At 50.0% G+C, this 21,647-nt stretch overlaps 1 protein-coding gene across 2 annotated transcripts in view; it reads left to right on the top strand.

Annotated features, from left to right (window-relative positions):
- Positions 1 to 21,647, top strand: part of LOC149341642 (ras-specific guanine nucleotide-releasing factor 2-like) — a 303,695-nt gene that overhangs the window by 247,294 nt on the left and 34,754 nt on the right. For both annotated transcript variants that reach the window (XM_089543766.1, XM_089543765.1), the window contains exons 8-12: positions 2,918 to 3,111; positions 3,688 to 3,798; positions 12,096 to 12,213; positions 16,468 to 16,628; positions 17,875 to 17,956. In XM_089543766.1, coding sequence (XP_089399892.1) covers positions 2,918 to 3,111; positions 3,688 to 3,798; positions 12,096 to 12,213; positions 16,468 to 16,628; positions 17,875 to 17,956 — 666 coding nt within the window. The remainder of the gene's footprint in view (positions 1 to 2,917; positions 3,112 to 3,687; positions 3,799 to 12,095; positions 12,214 to 16,467; positions 16,629 to 17,874; positions 17,957 to 21,647) is intronic.

Raw genomic sequence — 21,647 nt, 5'->3', positions numbered from 1 at the left:
GGAGGAGCTCCTTCGCTTCAGACGCTTACTACACCTACCAAAAACCGGCCCGCCAGGCAACGACCAACTGTCAGCGCGTAATGGTCCTGGAAAAAGGCGGCACGCAGTGCCTGATGGATCCCAGTAGCCCCAATTAGAGCAGGGGCCGAGCACAGCCGAGCGGTGCGCATCTGGATGCCGTCACGAGGGCCGTCGGCACCCCAGTTTGGCCCGAAAGGGAGCGCTCCGGAGTCGACGCTAAGTTAGCTAACCTCCAGGCATGTCTCCTCAATTACACCCGCAGCGACGCGATACGAATGGCGCGTTTCACTCATGCGGCGCTTGGGCCAACTAGTTGGTCCCTGATTGCTACATGTGGGAACACTGCCAGTCGTGCAGCATGGCAGCAGATTGCGAGCAAGGGCGAACGAAAATATTTGCTGCGGATAATCGCTCTGTGTGGTAACCGAGCAGCTCTGGTAGTATTCACTCTGACATATCTCACCGAGGAACTCGGCTCAAGGGATGGCACATAATCGTGTAAGAACACTTACGTTTAGAAATTGCTGCCAACTGGATACATTCTGTCTAGTCTTGCGGTGGCTAAAAACAAGATCTCGAGTTATACTAGGCTCAAAAGCGAGCTGAGCGATAAAATGAACTCAATTTAAACTTTTAAAAAATACCTGGCTTTACAACACTATGGTCCTATGTGACATGTCTAAACTATCTCTGTTTTCGGGAGGCCTGGCATTCGCAACAAAACTACGGAGGGCACCTAGGACTACGTATGTGCTTTGAAGGTGAAAGCTTTAATTTTTAATGTATACTTTTCCTTTCTTTTTAATGGCACACCTCCTCATTAACACACAGTCGTAAGAAAACGCATACACTTGATTCACCTTTATTCACCAAGAAGCTTTTTGATTTTGTGGCTTACGGGTTGCTTGCTCGTCTCGCGATCTGAAGGTCCTTGACTCAATTCCTCGCGCCTTGGGAAAAAATTATCTTCTTTGCTGATGACGTCATTGGGGTTTTCTGGACCACTTTTCCTGGACGCCGACAACGACACCGGCTTTTGTAGCTAAGGCTTTCGATATAAAGCTTTCGCCTTAGAAAAAAAAGAGCATGGCAGACCCTGTCGCAATTCCGTACTTTTAGGGCTAAAGACTTGTGGTGAAAGAAGTCCCATTGTCACGCCAAGTAGCTTCGACCACCTTGGGCTCCCACGTAGACATTGCCGAACTATGATGCGTTACAAGTAAGCTGCACAAAAAATAAAGCAAGAACAATATGAAGCAATGCTTTATCGAACTCCGAGCCCGTCCCGCTTATCGAATCAGGTAAAACCTCAGCGTGCATCATTCCGTGCTTACTTTACAATGAATGCAGCAACCCACCTCTTGAAACGGTGGCTAGCAAACGGAGCCTCCACGTGCGAGGGTCGGCACTTTGCCAGCGAATTCATGCGCCGCCTGTTGTTGCACGCGCCTGGTATTCAGTGCACGGTCCACATCGCAAGCGCCTGCAGCATGCTGAGGGCATGTGAATGTGCACGACAGCACCCACAGAGTGGACCGAGTTTGATGGCCCGTGCTTTACTATCTTGAATATTTGCTATCTACGTACGCTACTCATTGTTGCTTCAAACTGTCTCCGCCGCGCGGTGTCTCGAACTGGCGTACTTCGAGTTCAACAGCGTTTTTCTCTGCACTGCCTTTCTTTTCTTAAATTTTTTTCTTGTAGACATCCGAATTCTTAAACTTCGCTTTGCCAACGTGATAATCGACAGAGTATACAGTGACGCCCGTTCTCCCGTCATGCAACTGCTTTCGGTTATTAAAAGTTCAACGTCTGACAGAAGGTAAAACAAGACAGAAGATAGGACGTATTTTCGGATGTGAAATGGCGCCGAAAAGAAGTATCGATTTCAAAGTTCCTTAAAGGTTTAGGCAATCACTATCCTTCTTTTATTTTTGTATATTATGTCCACGAATAACTATCGCACTAGTAGTATAAAATTTAAAAGTAGTATAATAATGTAATATTCAAGGCTATCGCAAACAATGCCCGTTATTCGATACCGTTGAAAGTTGTTTGCTGTTCTGGCAGACCAAATATCTTAAAAGCCGGTACAAGACGACGTTCCCAGAAACTGGCATCGTTTAGGTGTGCTACTCTTTATGTTACCTGCTCTCAAGTTTAGGTGTGCTGCTCTCTCTCAAGTCAGATATATCTCCTTTTGATGAAGTAACGTACCCCACAGCAAGAACTTATTGAATCACAGTTTGCAGAATCTACTCATAAACGAATTCTTCTGACGGCACTGAGCCTTTTCATTCGTAGTACACCATGAGCTGCATAATATTTCGGTAAGAATAAATTCTCGTTTGGTAAGTTTAGTTGAGATTAAAGAGCCATCAGCTATACCTGAGCTGTTCGTGTCTTTGTGCGTCAAACTAATCCTAGAAGTAGGCGGCCGTGGTGTAATGTGATCGCCGCTGGCAGAATACCGTATACCGTCGTGTAGCAAAGTCATTGCTTTGATCTGGCGCACTTAACTTCCACTGGGTTACGATAGCTGCCAAGTAAAGCTCTCTTGTTCACTCTGCAGCGTTAAACGATCGGCCGACAGACGCGAACTGCTTCAAAGACGCCAGTGAAGTTAAGAGCAGAACTACACTCTGGTGACAGCGCGAAAGAGGGACCAGTTCGACGCATCGCGCGGGGCGCATTGCTGTCGTTTCTGAGGGGCGGCTCGGGTCCCACTTCTGGCTGGGAACCCGGCGAGAGGCCGTTGTCTTCGCTCCGTGTGTCCGACGTGTGTGCGTACGCGCGTCCGTGCGTGTCTTCTCTCTCTTTCCCATTCGTCCCGCTGTCCTTTCGATACCCTCCCCCCCCCCCCCTTTCCATCGACGCCCGGGCGACTGCCCTGCAGGAGATCTGTTCGACATGCTCCTTCCGATGCTGACCATCTACCAAGAGTACGTCCGCAACCACCACTACAGCCTCCAGGTTTTGGCCGAGTGCAAGCAGCGCGACAAGTTCGCCGCCATACTGCAGCGACTCGAGGAGAAGACCGTTCTTCAGGGGAGGACCCTGGAGACATTCCTCACTTACCCCATGCACCAGGTTGGTGTGCAGCTGCCCCCCGGTGGTGCAATATGCCCGCTGTCGAAAGTTTACGGAACGCAGTACTAGCGAGAAAATCATAATCTCCCCGCCGTCGTTGCACGTCGCTTAAAATACATACATACAGTCTAATTCTGAATGTGCGAATTACACTGCGTTCCCTTAAATCTCCAGTCGTGCGCCATGGATGAGAATAAATTCAAACGTATCGCCAGTGTTAAGGTCTACAAACTTTTTGGGATGGGTGTGCATGTGGGTGCCGACGGGAATCTTTTACAATGTCAGTAATCGGCCATGTTAGTAATTACAATGTCAGTAATGGTTAGGTCTCCGTCTTAGTCTCCGTCTTGACGTTCTCCTCTTGTCAAGGTGTCACGTTGACGCCTCAAGAAGAATAAAGAACGGATGGTTACGTCGTTCTTCCCAGCGTCCCTTTTGTGTCAGAGTTCGACCTAAGGGCCAATGCATGCCACCGACCGGGAGGCACAGTGGTGCTGTCGAGAGCTTCCGTGTGTGCATTCGTAACAGCGCGCGCTCTCTCTGTCTCTCAACGAGGTGATCGAAACTGCCTCGCAGGTGCCTCGCTACATCATTACGCTGCACGAACTGCTAGCGCACACACCACACAACCACGTCGAACGCAGGAGCCTGGAGACGGCACGGACCAAGCTCGAGGAACTGTCACGCGTACGTACTCTCTCTCTCTCTCTGAATGGTGACCCGCTAATGATGTTGACCCCGAGTGCGGAAGGATCCCCGCCAAATGAGGCGACAGACAGGTGAAGTTGTGCTGCGCGTTTACGTCCCATATGTTTAATTCGATGCCTCCCGGAAACGATTAGTTTGACTGGTGCGACGGATTGTAACAGCGTTGGACAGGCACGACGACGCTCTGTTCTCCGTTTGGTCAAGTGCGATGCATATTAATATCGTAGTTGCTAGAAGCCTAAGAAAGCCGTCCTCTATATGACTTCCACGGATACTGGGACACGACATGGGAAGATAAATTTTGCGAAACTAGAAGTTGTTCCGTTGGTGCCGCGGCTAACGAGCAGTGGCGAGTATATTGCCACGTATCATTTTAGTGCCCGTATGTTCGCTCAAGGCCGCAGGAAAGGGGTGTTATCATTTTCGTTTGTGACACGAGAAGCGACCGGACTAATCTCGATTGATCACAGCCATGAAAAGCTGCATCTACGTTTTTCTAGATTACTGTAGATGATATTGACCTGCTATCTCGAAGTTTCCTTGCTGTCTTTAAATTGAGCGATGCCGCGAGCGGTGGGCATTCGCAGTTCGACGGGTGACAAGCACGTTTGTTGCTTACGCCGCCGCCGAGTGAATCAGTTCTTTGCGGGCGTAAAGTCAGCCCAAATAAAGAGCTTCGTTTGCAAGTTTTGTTGCTGTCTTCCTGACTGCTGAATTGCCGTCACTGCAACGTGACAATATTGTAACGTAACGTTACAAAGAAGTCTCCTGCGCCGAGGAACACCGGCAGCCAGTCAGGTCAGCACGAGACGGAGCAGAGTCACTTCGTCTTTCTCCAATGGCCCGTTGCGTTCTTCCTCATCTTCTAAGGAAGGCATGTGTCATTGCCCCCCTTGTTTGCAGCATCGCCTCGATGCGGCCGACTAGGAGCATACTGGTGAGCTACGGGCTGACAGATAGTGGGCTAGGTTGGTACAGGAGGAACACAACACAAAACGGGGCACTATCAGTCTCCAGATCGGTCAGCAGGGCGGCTGTGGTAGGGTTTCATTCGGACGACGTGTACAACGTCAGTGAGCGTGCGTCGTCTGCGGCTTGAGGGGTCTCGGGTGGCAGATTCTACTTCGTAAGTAACGTCACTGATGCGGCGGAGGACACGGTATGGCCCGAAGTACCGGCGCAGTAATTTTTCAGACAGTCCGCGATGGCGAACGGGTGTCCAAATCCATACATAGTCTCCAGGCTCGTAGGAAACGAAGCGCCGTCCCTGGTTGTAGCGATCAGCGTCTAGTTGCTGTTGTAGGTATATGCGCTGCCGTGCCAGCTGCCGCGCTTCTTCTGCACGCTGAGCTAAACTAGCGACGTCCACATCAAGTTCACTTTCGCAGTCGGGGTATACGGGCAACATCGTATCCAGGGGAGTGGTCACTCGGCGGCCGAAGACAAGCTCGAAGGGAGTAATCCGCGTCGTCTCTTGAAGTGCCGTATTGTATGCGAACGTGGCGTATGGGAGAATTTGATCCCAGGTCTTATGCTCTATATCCACGTACATGGACAGCATGTCGGCCAGAGTTCTGTTTAGCCGTTCCACCAGGCCGTTAGTCTGCGGGTGGTACGCCGTGGCCCGTCTATGGCTAGTGTGTGTAAGATTCAGCACTGCCTTAGTCAGGCGGGCCGTAAAAGCTGCCCCACGGTCGGTAATAATAATAGCCGGGGCGCCATGGCGCAATACGACGTCGTGAACAAAGAATGCGGCGACTTCGGTGGCAGTTCCATTTGTGAGCGACGCGGTCTCAGAATACCGGGTCAGGTAATCCGTCGCGACAACAATCCAACGCTTTCCATTAGTTGACTTTGGAAAAGGGCCAAGAAGATCCATTCCCACTTGTTGGAAAGGAGTTTTCGGTGGAGCAATAGGTTGAAGAAATCCGGCTGGTTTCATGGGGGGAGATTTTCGACGTTGACAGTCACGGCAGGTTTTAACATAGGATCGTACTGAAGGTAATAATTTCGGCCAATAATACTTCGCCCGAATTCTGGCAAACGTGCGACTAACTCCCAAGTGGCCGGCGGATGGTTCGTCGTGACAAGCGCTCAAGATGTCAGGCCGTAGGTCCATAGGTACTACGAGCAGAAATGTCTCTTGTGATCTTTCAAAATTGCGCTTGTAGAGAACCCCACTTCGTAAAGTGTATGACTGCAAGCCACGACGAAAAACAGGCGGTACCCGACCACCGCGGCCTTCTAGATACTCGATGAGCGGCGCCAGCTCCTGGTCCTTGCGTTGAAGGTCAGCCATATGGGATTGGGTAATGGCCCCAATGAAGGGAAAATCGTCGGCGTTTTCCACTGCAGCGGAGTCTAAGGGCGCGCGTGTTAAGCAATCTGCGTCTTGGTGTTTAAGTCCCGACTTATAAACAACGGTAACATCATACTCTTGAAGACGAAGGCTCCATCGAGCCAAGCGTCCAGACGGGTCTTTGAGGCTGGCCAGCCAGCACAGCGAATGATGGTCGCTGACAATACGGAAGGGTCGTCCATACAGGTATGGTCGAAACTTGCTTATGGCCCAGATTACCGCAAGACACTCCTTCTCGGTCGTTGAATAGTTCGCCTCCGATCGGGATAGTGTTCGACTCGCGTAAGCTATAACTCGTTCTACGCCATCTTGCCACTGGATAAGTACAGCCCCAAGGCCAACGTTGCTGGCATCAGTGTGGACGTCAGTTGCTGCGTTTTCATCGAAATGGGCGAGTATGGGGGGCCTGTGGAGGCGGCTTCGGAGCTCCTGGAAAGCTTGTTCTTGATCGCCTCCCCACAGGAAGGGTATGTCTTCTCTGGTTAGTGCTGTCAATGGTTCAGCTATCTTGGAGAAATCTTGGACGAAGCGTCGGTAGTAAGAGCAAAGGCCCAGAAATCGCCGAAGTGCCTTTTTATCGCTGGGACGTGGAAAACTTGACACTGCGGTAGTCTTGTCGGGATCAGGGAGAACGCCCTGTGCACTGACAACATGGCCGAGAAAGCGAAGTTCTTTGAAAGCGAAATGGCATTTCTCCGGCTTGATCGTTAGTTGTGCGCCTTTGAGTGCTTGAAGCACAATGCGCAACCGGTCCAGGTGTTGCTCGAAAGTAGGCGAGAAAACGACGACATCATCTAAGTACACTAAGCACGACTGCCACTTCAGACCTGATAAAACCGTGTCCATCATACGTTGGAACGTGGCCGGCGCAGAGCAAAGACCAAACGGAAGCACCTTAAACTCGTATAGGCCGTCGGGCGTCACAAATGCAGTCTTCTCTCGGTCTCTCTGATCCACCTCGATTTGCCAGTATCCGCTTTTGAGGTCTAATGAGGAGAAGTACCGGGCATCGCGTAGACGGTCGAGGGCATCATCAATCCTGGGGAGCGGATAGACGTCCTTTTTGGTCACGTTGTTTAGTTTCCGGTAATCGACACAGAATCTCAGGGTGCCATCTTTCTTCTTGACGAGGACTACTGGCGACGCCCATGGGCTCGTCGAAGGCTGGATTACGTCGTCCGCAAGCATCTCATTCACTTGCGTTTGAATGGCTTCACGTTCCTTAGGAGAAACCCGGTACGGGCGTTGGCATACCGGTAACGTGGCCTCATCGGTTATGATGCGGTGCTTGGCGACAGGAGTACGACCGACCTTGGAGCCAGTGGCGAAGCAGTCTGCAAAATCAGAAGAGCCGAAAGAAGATTCCTTTGATCGGGCGTCAAGTCCGGGCTAATTTTAACGGTTTGAAGGAGACGGCAAGATGTAGCCTCCTCTTGAGGGTTGGCCCCGGCGGTGCATAAACGAGGCGAGGCAGTAACGTCGTGAAGGAAGGCAACAGCCGTTTCCTTGGCGAGGTGCCGCATCTCCTTAGCAAAATTCGTCAGGAGGACAGTAGCACAACCGTTATGGAGATGAACGAGTCCTCGAGCAACGGCTATCTCCTTCTCGAGAAGTAGCGGGAGGTGCCCATCCGCGATGCCCTCGTAGTCGTGAAACAAGTCATGACGCACAAGAACAAGCACACTAGACCGTGCTGGCACCCTCACATCATCGTCGACAATACGCAGAACGTTGAGTTCCGGATCCTCGATTTCAATGCGCTCCACGGCCCGTTTCGTCGAGAACGTCACACGCGCTTCTTTCAGGTCAATGACAGCGCCGTTAGTCTGCAGGAAGTCTAGGCCAAGGATCAAGTCTTTGGAACACTCGCGAAGTACGACGAATTCTCCGACATACACAAAACCCCGGATGCCGACACGCGCTGTGCACTTGCCTACAGGGGTAATCAAGTGACTTCCCGCCGTGCGAATTTTCGGGCCGGACCAGTGCGTCAAAACTTTCTTCAATTCGCGGGCGAGGCCGTGGCTCATTACCGAGTAATCTGCACCGGTGTCTAGTAACGCCGTTACATCGGCTCCATCAATCTTTACGCGGAAATCGGAGGTAGTGTGTCGGATGCTGTCGCCACCTGTCCCAAGCGGAATGTCGTCGTATCGGTCGAAGGTAGCCCGTCGGATGCTGTTGCTACCTGACCCCAGCGAAATCTCGTCGAGCCGGCGTGACGAGGACGGAGGATCTTCACATTTCGCGACATCAGCGACCCTGCCTCCGAAGGCCGCTGACATTAGTTTTCCCGGCGAGGGCTGGGAGAGCGTCGGCGTCGGGGATAGCTCGGACTTGAGGAACGGTAACTTGTTGGGGACGTAGACCGACGTTCTTGGTAGCCGGACGTAACAGGATGCTGTTGCGCAGCAAGGTGGCTTTCGATTTCAGTAGGCCGCTCGCCATTTTGAGGGCAGGGGTCGTCCGGTGCGAAACCGCGCAAGCCGACGCGGCGGTACGGGCACGCCCGGTAGAGGTGACCTGCTTCACCGCAATGGAAGCAGAGAGGCCGACGGTCGCGGGCCCGCCATACTTGACTCTTACGGGGTCGCTGATAGGTTGGCGCAGGGGTGTAGCGAGGAGGACCCTGCGGCTCCATTGCTGGAGCTGCGGTATTGATACTGTTGTCTTGCGTGGGAGCCCTACGTAGGACGGACGCGTAGGTGGGTCTCGCGTCGAGCTGGTAGGAAACGTCAGGAACTCGCTCAGCTGCCATACGCACCTCGTCCCGGACGACTTCAGCTAGTGATGGAAAGGACGGCGTGTTGCAAGGCATCCGGAGTGCTTGCAGTTCTTCTCGCACGACAGCACGGACGAGGTTGCGTAGTGCATCCATATCGCTTCCGCCCTGCATAGGTAGTGCGTCGGACCCAATGATGTTCACGTCGCGATTGTATTGACGAGCCCGGTGTTGCAGCGTCGTCTCCATGGTGGTAGCCTCACTGAGGAACTCCGCAACAGTGCGCGGTGGGCTGCGCACTAGTCCTGCGAAAAGTTCTTGCTTCACGCCTCGCATCAGGTGGCGCAGCTTCTTGTCTTCTGGCATCTGTGGGTCTGCGCGCTTGAAAAGACGCGTCATGTCTTCATAAAACATGCGCACGCTCTCGTTTTGGCGCTGGTTCCGCGAGTGCAGCGCAGCTTCTGCTCGCTCCCGGCGGTCGGCGCTTGGAAAAGTGGTCTTCAAGTCTCGACAGAAGGCTTCCCAGGATGGAAAGGAAGCCTCATGGTTTTCAAACCATGTCCGCGCCGACTCTTCAAGAGCAAAGTAGACATTGTGGAGCTTACGCTCATCGGTCCACCCGTTATAACGTGCCACACGCTCGAAGGCCTCAAGCCAGTCCTCGGCGTCCTCGAACACGTCTCCATGAAAAGACGGTGGTGTTCGCGGCTGATGGCAGAGGATGTTTGCGGGAAGCCTACTCTCAGATGTCATTGCCGCAGGTGTTACAGGGGCCCGAGGCTGCGTCGACCTGGTAGCGGCCGGAAGGGGTCCAAATTCCGGGGGCTCTCCACGTAGGCGGCGGCCGAGGCGCTGATGTACCGGAGTAAGCTCCGTAGTGAGAGGTAGATTATGCGCTGGAAGCGTACCCGGCACTGCCTCCACCAGATTTGTAACGTAACGTTACAAAGAAGTCTCCTGCGCCGAGGAACACCGGCAGCCAGTCAGGTCAGCACGAGACGGAGCAGAGTCACTTCGTCTTTCTCCAATGGCCCGTTGCGTTCTTCCTCATCTTCTAAGGAAGGCATGTGTCAATATGATACAAAAGTCCGTAGTTGAAACTTATGACAGTTTGCACTTTTCAGTGCGTAGCGGTAATCACAAAATGTCTGCAAGTCCTAAAAACTGCAGATTTCATAGTATATTTTGCCATATAATGTCCTACGTTGTGACCCAAGTGCCTATGCACGCCATCACATATGTGTTTGTTATTGCTGCATTTTCGCTGCTAAAGCTAATTAGTCGAACGGCAACAGGTGAACCGAAACCACGCTCGTCTGCTCGGCTAAATTAAAGCCGACACTGATTACGCGCTGTTTAATCCACATACCAGCAGAACCAAAAACAGAAAGTATAGCTGCTTATCCGTGAACACCTACTTCGCTCAAACGCACTTTTAAGAGCTTACAATTAGCAAGTAATCCGACCGCTCACTGCTGCTACGCACGCACATCGTTTGTCGAGGTGCCTTCTTGCCCGTCGTATTCGCTCTTGCAGCTTTTGATTGTGTGCGCCGAGTTCCGCGGGGCGAAGTAGGAAACATTCCTTTTATTTATTATTATTTTTTTGCGTTGAACCCTTTTTGTTCGTGTATATGCGAAGTGCGATGTGCGAAAGCCTAATCGGTCATTCAGTCGCGAAAAGTTTACTGAGGAGTCAGATCAAGATCCGCTTTCGGCCGTCTTCTAGTGAGGAAAACGAACAACTCAAATACCCGTGTTACGAAATGGGCGCCTGCCTTATGCAATTCTGGTCGGCGTTCCTGACACGCGGGTCGAGCTTGGTTCAAGCAGCAAACATGTCCGCGGATGGAGATGTCGTGTGAATGCAGGTTTGTGTGACATTTCCACGACGGGCAAGTGCACACAACATAGCAAACGCAGAGAAAAGCAACAGAACCCCGGAGTGTTCCCAGTTTCGAGCTGCTCACAATGCGTGCGTCGAAAACACACATTTTTTTTTTTTTCCCCAGCAGGTATGACAAAACTAAAATTAATCCGCCGTGCGTGTAAAAAACAAAACTGTAGCTCAGTCAAAACTGCCTACAACCACAGCCGATGTATGCCGAGAAATATGCACACCAGCAAAAATACATTTCAATCATCTCAGCTAAATTTAATCTTTGCGCTAACAAGCTAATAACTGCGTGTGCCAAGCAGTTCTCCTTTTATCCGCATAAATTTAATCTTCAATTGGTTGTATTCAATGATGTATCAATTATGTGAACCACTTCCGCAATTTTTTATTGATATTTGTATTTAAACTACACAACTGACAGTCCGTAAATGTCTTTTGACAATAGGCGCTGTTCTTGTTTTGAAGAAGGTGAAAGTTAAAGGGGTTCTAAGACACCTTTTGAAGAGAGTATATGAGCTCACTCAATCATTACCCTCTCTCGTCATGAACATCTGAGCGAAATAAGACACTCCTACACGCAGCACAGAACTCACAATCGTACGCGAAAGTTGGCGAGCCCTTTCTGGCGACTTTTGCCTGCTCACGCCCACCTCCATCGCATGCTCCAGCGCAATCCTGTTCAGAGATGGCTACCGGTTAGGTTCTGTAAGGCGTCACGCAGCTGCCGTGGTGCACGTCGGCGGTGGGGCCGTCGGAAAAGCGCCGACCTTCGAGCGTGCTAAAAAATGATGAGAGGAGAGGAAAAGGCGCGTAGACGCTGAAATTCAAATTTTGATTCCAGATACCTCAGCTTCTACAAAACGCATTAAAAATTTCTAGCTTGAAGATATTCCTGAAGCGGCGTCCTTTAACGTTCCAGGAATACCGTACCTTTATTGAGAGCCCCCTTTCAGACCCCCTTTAAATTATCAGAATACGCAAAGATAATAACCATGGAAAGCGTACATGCACAGTAACAACCTCTTCCAAAAGTGACAAGGAACAGAACTGAGGTAACTCATACTGCAAAAACTGAAACAAAACGAAGTTTTCTTTTTTCCCGCTCGGATATTTCATTATGAAAGCAATTTGTGAACATACTTCTTCGATTACGCATACTGCGTATATTTTAGTTATTAAGCGGCCTTGCATCAAACACAGACCAAAAATGTGTAGCGGGTGCACGGGCCGTTCGTGCTGTGTGTACTCTACCTGGACTGACTTTCCTGTTGTTGTTGTTTTTTTAATCCTTCTTCTCAGCAAATGCACGACGAAGTGAGCGAAACAGAGAACATCCGTAAGAACTTGGCCATAGAAAGGATGATCATAGGAGGCTGTGACATCCTCTTGGACGTCAACCAAGTGTTCGTCAGGCAAGGTGAGTGGCTTCTCAAACGAATTTACTACATCTATCGTGACAGTTCCAGTTGAGAGCTCCAGTTGCTCGAAGTAGGGTGAAAGATACTTCAAGCGAAATTTTTTATTACGCGAAATATTTGTCAAAATGTAGAACTGTAGATGCGTAGCTTGTTGGGCCCGTTGGTGCATGGTACCGGGTAGAGAAACCAGCAGTACATGACGCGTACACAAAAGAAGGAATCCACAGCGTCGTCCGTTCGAACTTCTCCTCTTGTGTACGCGTACTGTTCTGATTTCTCTATCCGGTACTTGTCAAAACTTGCCACTGTTTCGGACGCATCCGATTTTCGTTTAACAACGTGTAAAGTGAAACAGTTTCACCACAATAGTATACAGTGCTGTCAGCTTAATTAAGCGCCCCTTAATTATCATGAAAAGATACCACCGACCTGAACAACCTCGAGTATGCCTGATGCGTGGAGCCTGTTTAGTTTCTGCACGATGTGTGGATGACAGCGAAACGGCTATTTCCGCGAACACACATCACCGCGCCTCCGTTCGGCGTACGCGCCTTTCAAGACCGCCGGAACGTCGTGCAGTTATGTATAGTGGCCCTATACAGCTTTCACCGAACGAAGTTCGGGGCAGGACAAAAGTCCCATCACGCGTGGAACAAAACAAAACCGATGCTGTACTAGCCACAACCACAGCGGTAGTAGGCGTCTCCGGTGCAAGTCCTTTTCTGGAGCACAAACGCCGGAGGAAGAGGGGGAGAGGGGTCAAAGGGCTTTGGGCGATCGAAATGCGGGCGCACTGCCTCGTCGCCACCACTGCCCCCCGCGTGTGCATAATGCGCGCAGCGGGCGGCCGGGGGCCGTGCGAGGCCACTGTGTGCGGGAAATACACGCGCGCAGCGCGGAGCAACAGCACTCCTCTGGGGCTTGTCCCGAAGCAAGGATAATTAATCCGACCGGGCACTCATTAAGCCCTCTCGCGCGGAGGGCGGGCAGCGTGCCGGTATCTTCACCCCATATCCGCTCTCTCTCCTCCTCTTTCCCGGATTCAGTCCCCACGACCCCATTCGTCCCTTCTTCCTCTTCGTCGCGACCATCCTCCCTCTCTTACCCTGATTGTTTGAACCGCAGTGAGGGTAGGCGGGAGCGGCATCTAGACCGCAGGAGCGAGTCTTGAATGGACATCTTTTGCCATAAGAGCCGGCTTTCTGAGCGCGCGCTAGGCCTCCCCATCTTACTCCTCTCGCGGCCGGCCGGACATAATTAAACGCCGTGTCAAGATGCTCTGCCTTCGTCCCCCTCCCATCCCTCCGTCTTACCCCACTCGTTCACACAAACGAGAGGAGGAGGAGGAAAAAGTGAGTTGGGGGGAGAGAGAAGAGGTGTCCTCTCTCGCCGAGGCGAGTGCAGAAATCTCGCCCCGGAGTGAGTTGGCGGCATGAGTACTCGCCGAAGAGGCGACCGTCAGCAGGGCTGCCAGTCATCGCAAGCTGACGGAGCGGCTTCTTCGATTACGGACCGGACTCCCCCCACTTTCAGAGCCAAAACGCAGGGCCCCTCCGTCGCACATCGCGAGCCCGCTCTCGAGTTGTCTGGAACTTGGTCCGAGCACCAGTGAAAGGATTCCAGTGAGCCTCTTTCACTGCGGGGCAGAAATTATATTGCTCGAGGGCGAGCTGCTTTAGAATATGGTGACGGGTGTCCGTTACACTGTAGCGGTCGAATAATTTCGTTACTCAGGTTACATGTAGTGAACGCAAGCGGCGTAACTGAAACCCGATGAATGACTGCATACCTAGACTGCATACCTAATGCAGGGCGGATAACAGAATAGTGCTCCTTTTAAGATGCTTCGAGACTGTAGGCTCCGTTCAGAAACAGTGTAGCCAATATTTGATACCTAGTTCGCATAGTACTAGAGTTCGTTTGAAGAAGGTCCGCAAAATTTTCGGCGCCCTGCGTGGCATGAGTATAAGAAGCGCGATAAGAAAAGGTGCATTATAATAATTACGCGCTGCTATCTACAAAAATGAGTAACAGCGTGCTCCAAGACTGTTTGTTAAAGCTGCTTGCTTGCTGCTTACTCGCCCAGACGACAAGTCATCTTGTCGAAACGTTCGCAAGCACTCTGAGGCTCCCCCCTGCCTTGTTCAATGTGTGATGTCAAGAAACAACCCGTCTGCCTGCTCTCTCTCTACCACGGACTGCTTGCATTGGTCAGACCTCAATGCGGAAGCTTCGGATTCTCTTTTCACTTTAGAAAATATGTTCAGCAATCAGCCTCTCATCCACTGTTTGTGCAGCTTTGTTTTGCACATTCTCCATTGTACATTTTTTCTTGGCAGCACTTTCCGGTACAAAAAATGCGCATCAAGCGCATAAATGGACGTCAAACCTAGTGCTAAGTAAACAAAATAAACAAAACTTCTTTGCAGGGCCGCTCAAAATTTTCGTGCTACTGCATGGGATAAAATATTACTATTTTCGTTTACGGGCACATTTTCCGGCGGCACTGTGACAAAAAAAAAAGTGAGCAGAGTCATTCATATCCGGCTTGTTCTGCGCAAGCGTCTCCAAGCGCGAGTAAAACGCTAGTCGTCATAACTCGTAAAGTGCGCGCACTATAGTTGTTCTCCAAACTGTATCTTAAAAGCAAACGGTGCTGCGAGACGAAATCCGGGCTCCGAGAGAAAAAAAAAAGAATAAATACAATAACTCTCCCCATTATTCCCGAAACTCCCTCAAATCCACCGAGCCTGTCTGTGCGTAGCCTCACAGACTCGTTCATTCAGCACTATGCCTATCTCTCTATTTTTTGATCCAACCTTGTCTCTTTCATTTCCTTCGCTCGCGCCTCCTCGGCCATCAGTTTGGAATCGCACGCGGCGCTCCAGTTTTATCCTCGCAAGAAATCCGATCAGAGCCTAGCTGCGCTCTCGGAGCACTCAGGTTGTGCTTGCTTTTGCTACCGAGGCCTTGTTTTTTTACTCCTCCCTCCCCCATTCGCCAACTAAAGCTATACCAGGGCTGCCAGACAAACTCCAAACAGCTCCGCCGCCGTAGAAAACGCGGAACAAGGAACTATAATCCCTCTTTTCCGAAGACAAGATTTGCTATCGACCCCAGAGAACAGTTGGCCCAGGGTGTACAATGCGCCTTGGAGAAAAGAAGAGAGTGAAGGTGGCGCCACTCGCCAGCCGGCCTCGGACGGGCGCCAGTACTGCTTTCCAACGCGTCTACACGTGGGGAAGTCTTCTTCACACCAGTTCGAAATTCTCTCCGCACACGTTCCCATTTCGACATTCATTCCCATTTCGTCTGAATTGGCCGGCCAAAAAACTTAAGCGTACTTCGGGTTCCAGATCTTAGCCGGTGTCACGGCTTCGTCGGGCTTCTTTTATCGCGTTCGTACACTCACGAACCGGCGCGCGCATCCATATATAGGTAGCCCTATGAACTGAAGAGAAAAAATTTCGGCAAGAGAATTGCCTCGGATATGTATTGAATGGTGTCAGTGAGTTCAAGAAACGATTCGGAATATGATAAAAATAATTCTCAGAACAGTGGGTTTTTTTACAAGCGATAGTTTTCAATGCTATGAAAAATGGGTTGTGCAGGATATTGCTGTATTGCACGTGCTTTGATTTCGGACATGTTACGACTACCACTTTATCCTCCTCTGTACTCTCATGTCGAGACAACAAGCTCCTCGAAATAAAATGGTGTTCGTCACTTGTTTCTGCGTCTGTATGATCAGTCTTACGGCAGACGTACCGACATTTGATGCTAACAGACTTTTTTTTTTTTTCTCGTATCCAAGGCTCACGGTAGGTCCCCTTAATTTGTTGGAGTTGTCAATGGTATCCTCACTATCTTCCTCTAATTTGATCGTTTTTTTACCTATCACTATCCCTTTTGTTTCTCTCTGCCCTCGCTATGACAGTACAAATAAAACGATGGCTGCGAGTGTGCAGTGCGAATGTTTGAGTGTCAGCTGCGGTATGACAGAAAATAATTTTTCACAGACGTCGTCTCTTTTCTCGCAAGGTCAGACAGTCGGGGGCGACTCCAGAATCACCCAGGACTACAGTGTTACTCTGCAGTAGGTTTTGGGAAGCAATTGTCTAATTGCTTCCGAGCGCGGTTAGCACAGAGCCAGAGCTACTACCCGCTTTTGTGATATTCCGCACGTTCTCCTAGTTTGCTCCGACTGTGTGGGTGCGCTGGGAGCTAACTCCGAGCCGCGGCGGGTGACGCAGGTAATGTAATCCACGTGGTGGGTTCGGACAAGGCCAAGTCCCAGCGATCGCGCATCCCAAACCTCAAGGGCGAGAAGGAAGTGGTGCGCCAGTGCTACCTCTTCACCAACCACATGCTTCTCTGCAACCGCACCTCGGCCGGAAAGCTACACCTGGTCGAGGTGAGGAACAACACTCCGCAGCCGTATGTGCAGTCAGCACATCAATGACACCGACGGCGAATACGTGCGTGAGCGAATAACCGGAATCGGCCGACTGCACGCAGAGTCTTGCAGGGGCCATGGAGTACTTACCGGGTGTAGCAGCCACCTTGGAGTAGCATGGAGTAGCAACCACCTTGAATTGCTCTATCTCTGCGCGTCAGAGATTAAAATTATTGGTTTGGTTTATGGGGTTTAACGTCCCAAAGCGACTAAGGCTAAGATTAAAATTATTAAGTCACTGCTACCTTGCCTTGTCTTGCTACACAGTCAGCTGGTGTTTGCTCCAGCTGATAAAGCATGCATGTTCCAACGTGCATCCAGGCTTTTCAGCGCTCAGACAGCATAGAAATTAATAATTTTTTTCTGTGAATACCCACCTCTCAATCTTTTGCGCACGAGAGGACGAAACGGGCTTGGGCAGGGCATGTAATGCGAAGGTAAGATAACCGCTGGTCCTTGAGGATAACGGACTGGATGATAAGAGAAGGCAAGCGTAGCAGAGGTCGGCAGAAAGTTAGGTGGGCGGATGACATTAAGAAGTTTGCGGGGATAAGGTGGCCGCAGCTGGCACAGGACAGGGTTGAATGGAGAGATATGGGAGAGGCCTTTGCCCTGCAGTGGGTGTAGTCAGACTGGTGATGATGATGATGATGATGATGCTGATGATGCTGATGATGATGATGATGCTGATGATGATGATGCTGATGATGATGATGATGATGATGATGATGATGATGATGATGATGATGATGATGATGATGATGATGATGATGATGATGATGATGATGATATACAGCTCGTATATACAGGTTAATATGTTAGTGCTTTGTTAGTGCTTTGGCTTACCAACAGCACTTGAAAGTGGCTGCACAGCTGCTGTTTCCAAAAATTTCTAATCCTTGCGCTGCTCACAAGCCTTTTTGAGCTCGCAGTGGTAAGTGGACCTTTAAAGATGCCGATTTACAAAGTTTCCATGTTATCTAAACATTATAAACCCAGTTAGAAAGCGAATATTTGAACGGAATATCCAGGACGCGACGTAACTCGGGGCACTCTTTATTCCTTCGAAATATTTCGTGTGGAATAAAAGAGCGGCTAGAAGCGAAGTTACTATCGTGAGCTGGTTAAGAGCGGAGTGGCCGAACCAATGCCAGCAACCTGATTATTCCTGCCCTCCTGTTCACATTTCTGGTTTGTTTCGCAGGGAGTGGGCAAAATTCCTCTGGCGGATGCCACCCTCATCGAAGACCCCAACGATCAGTTCCAGTTTATTGTGGACGATGGTGGTGAGCAAACCTTACGCTTCTGAATGCACTTGATTAAAAATGACAATGAAAAAAATGGCTGAGGCTTAACTTGGTTAAGCCTGGAGAATGCGAAGCATCATCGTGTCGCGTAATTTGGAGGCGCACAACCACAGCGACGGCGCGAGGTGGGCCCCCGTTTCTCCACTGTCGTGACGTCATCAAGTCACGTGGTGTGACGTCATGTATCACGTGATTTGGAGGCGCACAACCACAGCGACGGCGCGAGGTGGGCCCCCGTTTCTCCACTGTCGTGACGTCATCGTGTCACGTGGTGTGACGTCGTTGTCGTGACGTCATCGTGTCACGTGGTGTGACGTCGTGTCACGTGATTTGGAGGCGCACAACCACAGCGACGGCGCGAGGTGGGCCCCCGTTTCTCCACTGTCGTGACGTCATCGTGTCACGTGGTGTGACGTCATGTATCACGTGATTTGGAGGCGCATAACCACGGTGAAGGGCTGAAGTGGTAGCTAAAGTAGTATGCTTCGCATAAAAAAAAATTGTATGGGCGTTCACGTAAAATGGCACTAGTTTCTGCGTCAACGGTTAGTATGGTTGCGCTGTGTAATGTAGAAAGGAGAAAATAGCAGTCTTAGAGGTGATGCATGTGCAGGACGGTCGTGGTATGTGCAAGGAGTTTAATACGCTATGTAAACCATTAATTATAAATTAATCATATGAGCCATGTTGCATGTGAGCCTAGCGTAAGTTACTAGAAGATGAAGTCGTGGCACTTACGTCACGCTATCACATGATACGTTGATGCATGCGTGGCAAGGTAGAAGGGTTTCGGTAAAGCTGCTGCGGCCACGCGCTGTTGGCGTCATTTCTACCAGCGACGCGATCACCGCAGAACAAGCTTTTAATAGGTCTGTTCTCCGCCACCTTTAATAGGTGACGGTGTAAAACGCAGCCGATAACATGCACGTGAGAAGGTAAAAGTAAAAAGGAAAGAAGAGAGAATGTTTATTCGGTGTGCCTCAGCAAACGCAGGTACGTTTGATATATTCTTCATGCAGGCAGCTACATGTCGCACTAGTTTGCTATTTTCCACAGCACTCGCAAAACTACACAGCTGGTTTTTGAAACGACATGCAATACTTGCTTGCGCATTCATAGCCAAGTTTTTCAAGACAACGATAAAATGTGTTTCATCTTTTCTCGGTACGTGTGCGTGCTACAACACGCGCGTACTACCGCTAACTCTTGTACCGTGTTACATAAAGTTCCAGCTGTTGGTCAGATTCCTTCACTGCCTAGGTTCCTTGGCACAGCAGTGGTGGGCAGGCTAAGTTAACGAGCGACGAAGATATCCACGTGCTCAAGAGCCTCAAAATGACAAAATAAAAAAGCTCATAAATATTTTTCTACACCGAGAATACGCCGCAAGATGTAAAACTGCCGAAAGCGCTTCTCGTGGATGCGGTTTCGAGAGACCGTCGTTTGCGACTAGCTCAAAGCTCCGCGCGAGCGAGAGAGAGTCCAAGGAGAGGGTGATTTTTAAATCACGAAAAGAATGCAGGCACATAATAAAAATAACAAGAAACAACGGCGCCTCTGGAGTACCAACGCAAAAAGAATAACAGCCGTATCCGCATCTCTCTGTGCGGCCTCACATTATGGTCCGCAGGAAACAGATGTTCCATTTCCCAGGCGCATTAGGAGCGTTCTGGGCTTCAAGGAGAGGGGAAAAAGAGGAAAAGACGTTAAAAAATAAAGAAACCAAAACGAGACGAGAAAAAGAGAAGCTTTTTTCGCTCGGTGGCCGAAACAAATGCGGCGGCCAGAAAACTACTCGAAAATGGATCGTCCATATAGCTGTTCCACGGATTTTCTCACCGTGCGTCTTTTGCTGGCACTGCTCCCCGTCTTGCCGAGCCAGCTCATTGAAAACCGATTCCAAGACGCATTAACCACTGCGAGAGCATACGTGCAATGCGGCGTAGCACGCTCGATGTTAAATTTACTGAAGTGGATTCTAAATCATGCCGCGAGTTGCTTTTCTTCTTTTTCGGCCCAATGGCCAATACATCACACTGCGGCAACCGCGGAGTTTTTCCATTCACGTACTAGGTTCAGTTGGCAAGTATTTAGGCAGGAATCAAAATCAGCACAGGAATGAAAAATCAGCAGAGAAAGCCGAGTTTTGAGTTTCGAAAGGTTGCTGATGAAGCAAAAACTTTTTTTTTACGCTAAATTTGCCACACGGCAAAGGAGGTGCTGTCAGTAAGTAACGTTATGTAGCGTTACAAAAAAAAAAAGCATATACTCCGGTTATATGTAAAAAGTCACAAAAACTTCGAGCATAAACGTTTTTTCGTTAAGTAAAAGTGGAAATGTGAGTCATTAGTGGAAGGCAGGCCTGCCTTTCAAAGAACACGAGCGAGAGCAAGTGAAGTTCCAGGGCATTTTCACACTAGGTGGTGCGCTGTGGTGTCGGAAATGGGTGCTTCGCAGTGAGAGCCTTTGTCGGCCGCCGGGTTCTTCTCAATTCACCACTGACGCCGAACTGCAGATGTAAGGGCCGCTCCGACCCGCAGCCGCCTCGCAGACAGACCTCCTTCAACTGTGATAGATTAGGGGCAAGGGGTAGGTACACCGAGGAATCAGAGCACGTGTACGCTGCCTGAGGGAGGCTGCAGATGTTAAATGCGTCAGAAGTGGATCTGGTGGCAACGAAGCAAGGAGAGTTTGTAGCACATCTGTTGCGCGGGGAAGCCCGTCAGCTGCGATGCTATGTACATCTGTCTTAGCTTGAACCCAGTGAATGAGTATAGGCACCGGGTAGGATTGACAAGCAGCATGTATGGCCTCGACAACCCGAAGGGTACCACGGACTTTCTTTATATACTTAGGCCTTCTTGAGAATCAGTAAATATGCGCACCTGATTATAAGGAGGGTAGGCAGATAACGCTGCTACGGAATTTAAAATCGCTTGCGGTGCGATGGCAAGAGAAGATTGTCAGAGCAGTAGGTTTGCCGGCTGCTTAGGTGAGGGTGTGTTGGGCTTATAAAAGTAGCTCATCCCCTTGATGGTGTTATGGCGGCATCTGTGTAAAGAACACAGGCACCAAGTTTTGTACAAGGAGCTGGTGGTAACGGTGGTGAGGAAAACTCTGACTTCTTGTAGCGAGTAGGCTAGACTTCTTATGGTGAACAGCTTTTACAGAAATAATAATTCTGGCCATTTTTCCACTGTTCACGGCTGTGGTTTTTGTAAGCGTATGAATGAAAATATGACAGCTAAGGCAAAAAACTACCATCAGAGTGGTAATAGCGCCCTTGAGCGTCAGGAAGCGTTTTATGCATATTTGCGAGTGGAGTGCCAGCAATTGACATGCTGACGACCGGCGTTCCTTTTCATCTTCCGCCTCTTACATTACTATTTAGACCAAAACAAATGCACTATTCTAGGCTTCAGAAATTCTCCCTGTGCACTGCACTACTTTCTCTGCCTACTGAAACTCCTTACGTGAAGTTTTACGGTAATAACTGTCGGAAGAGCAACCGCTTACAAAAGTCGATTCCCATCGTTTACGTAGACAGCGTAGATAAGAAAAAAAAAACTGCGAGGTTCAATTTGAGTCAGTTGAGCGCCATCTTCTAAATCGCCGGCGATATAGTCTCCAAAGAAAGTCCGCCACGCTTAACGTCTTTTCTCCGCTTCTT

This window comes from Amblyomma mixtum, chromosome 5, assembly GCF_055824585.1.
Source record: "Amblyomma mixtum isolate Tamu chromosome 5, ASM5582458v1, whole genome shotgun sequence".
Taxonomy (NCBI): Eukaryota; Metazoa; Arthropoda; class Arachnida; order Ixodida; family Ixodidae; genus Amblyomma; species Amblyomma mixtum.
This window is presented reverse-complemented; position numbering and strand designations above follow the sequence as displayed.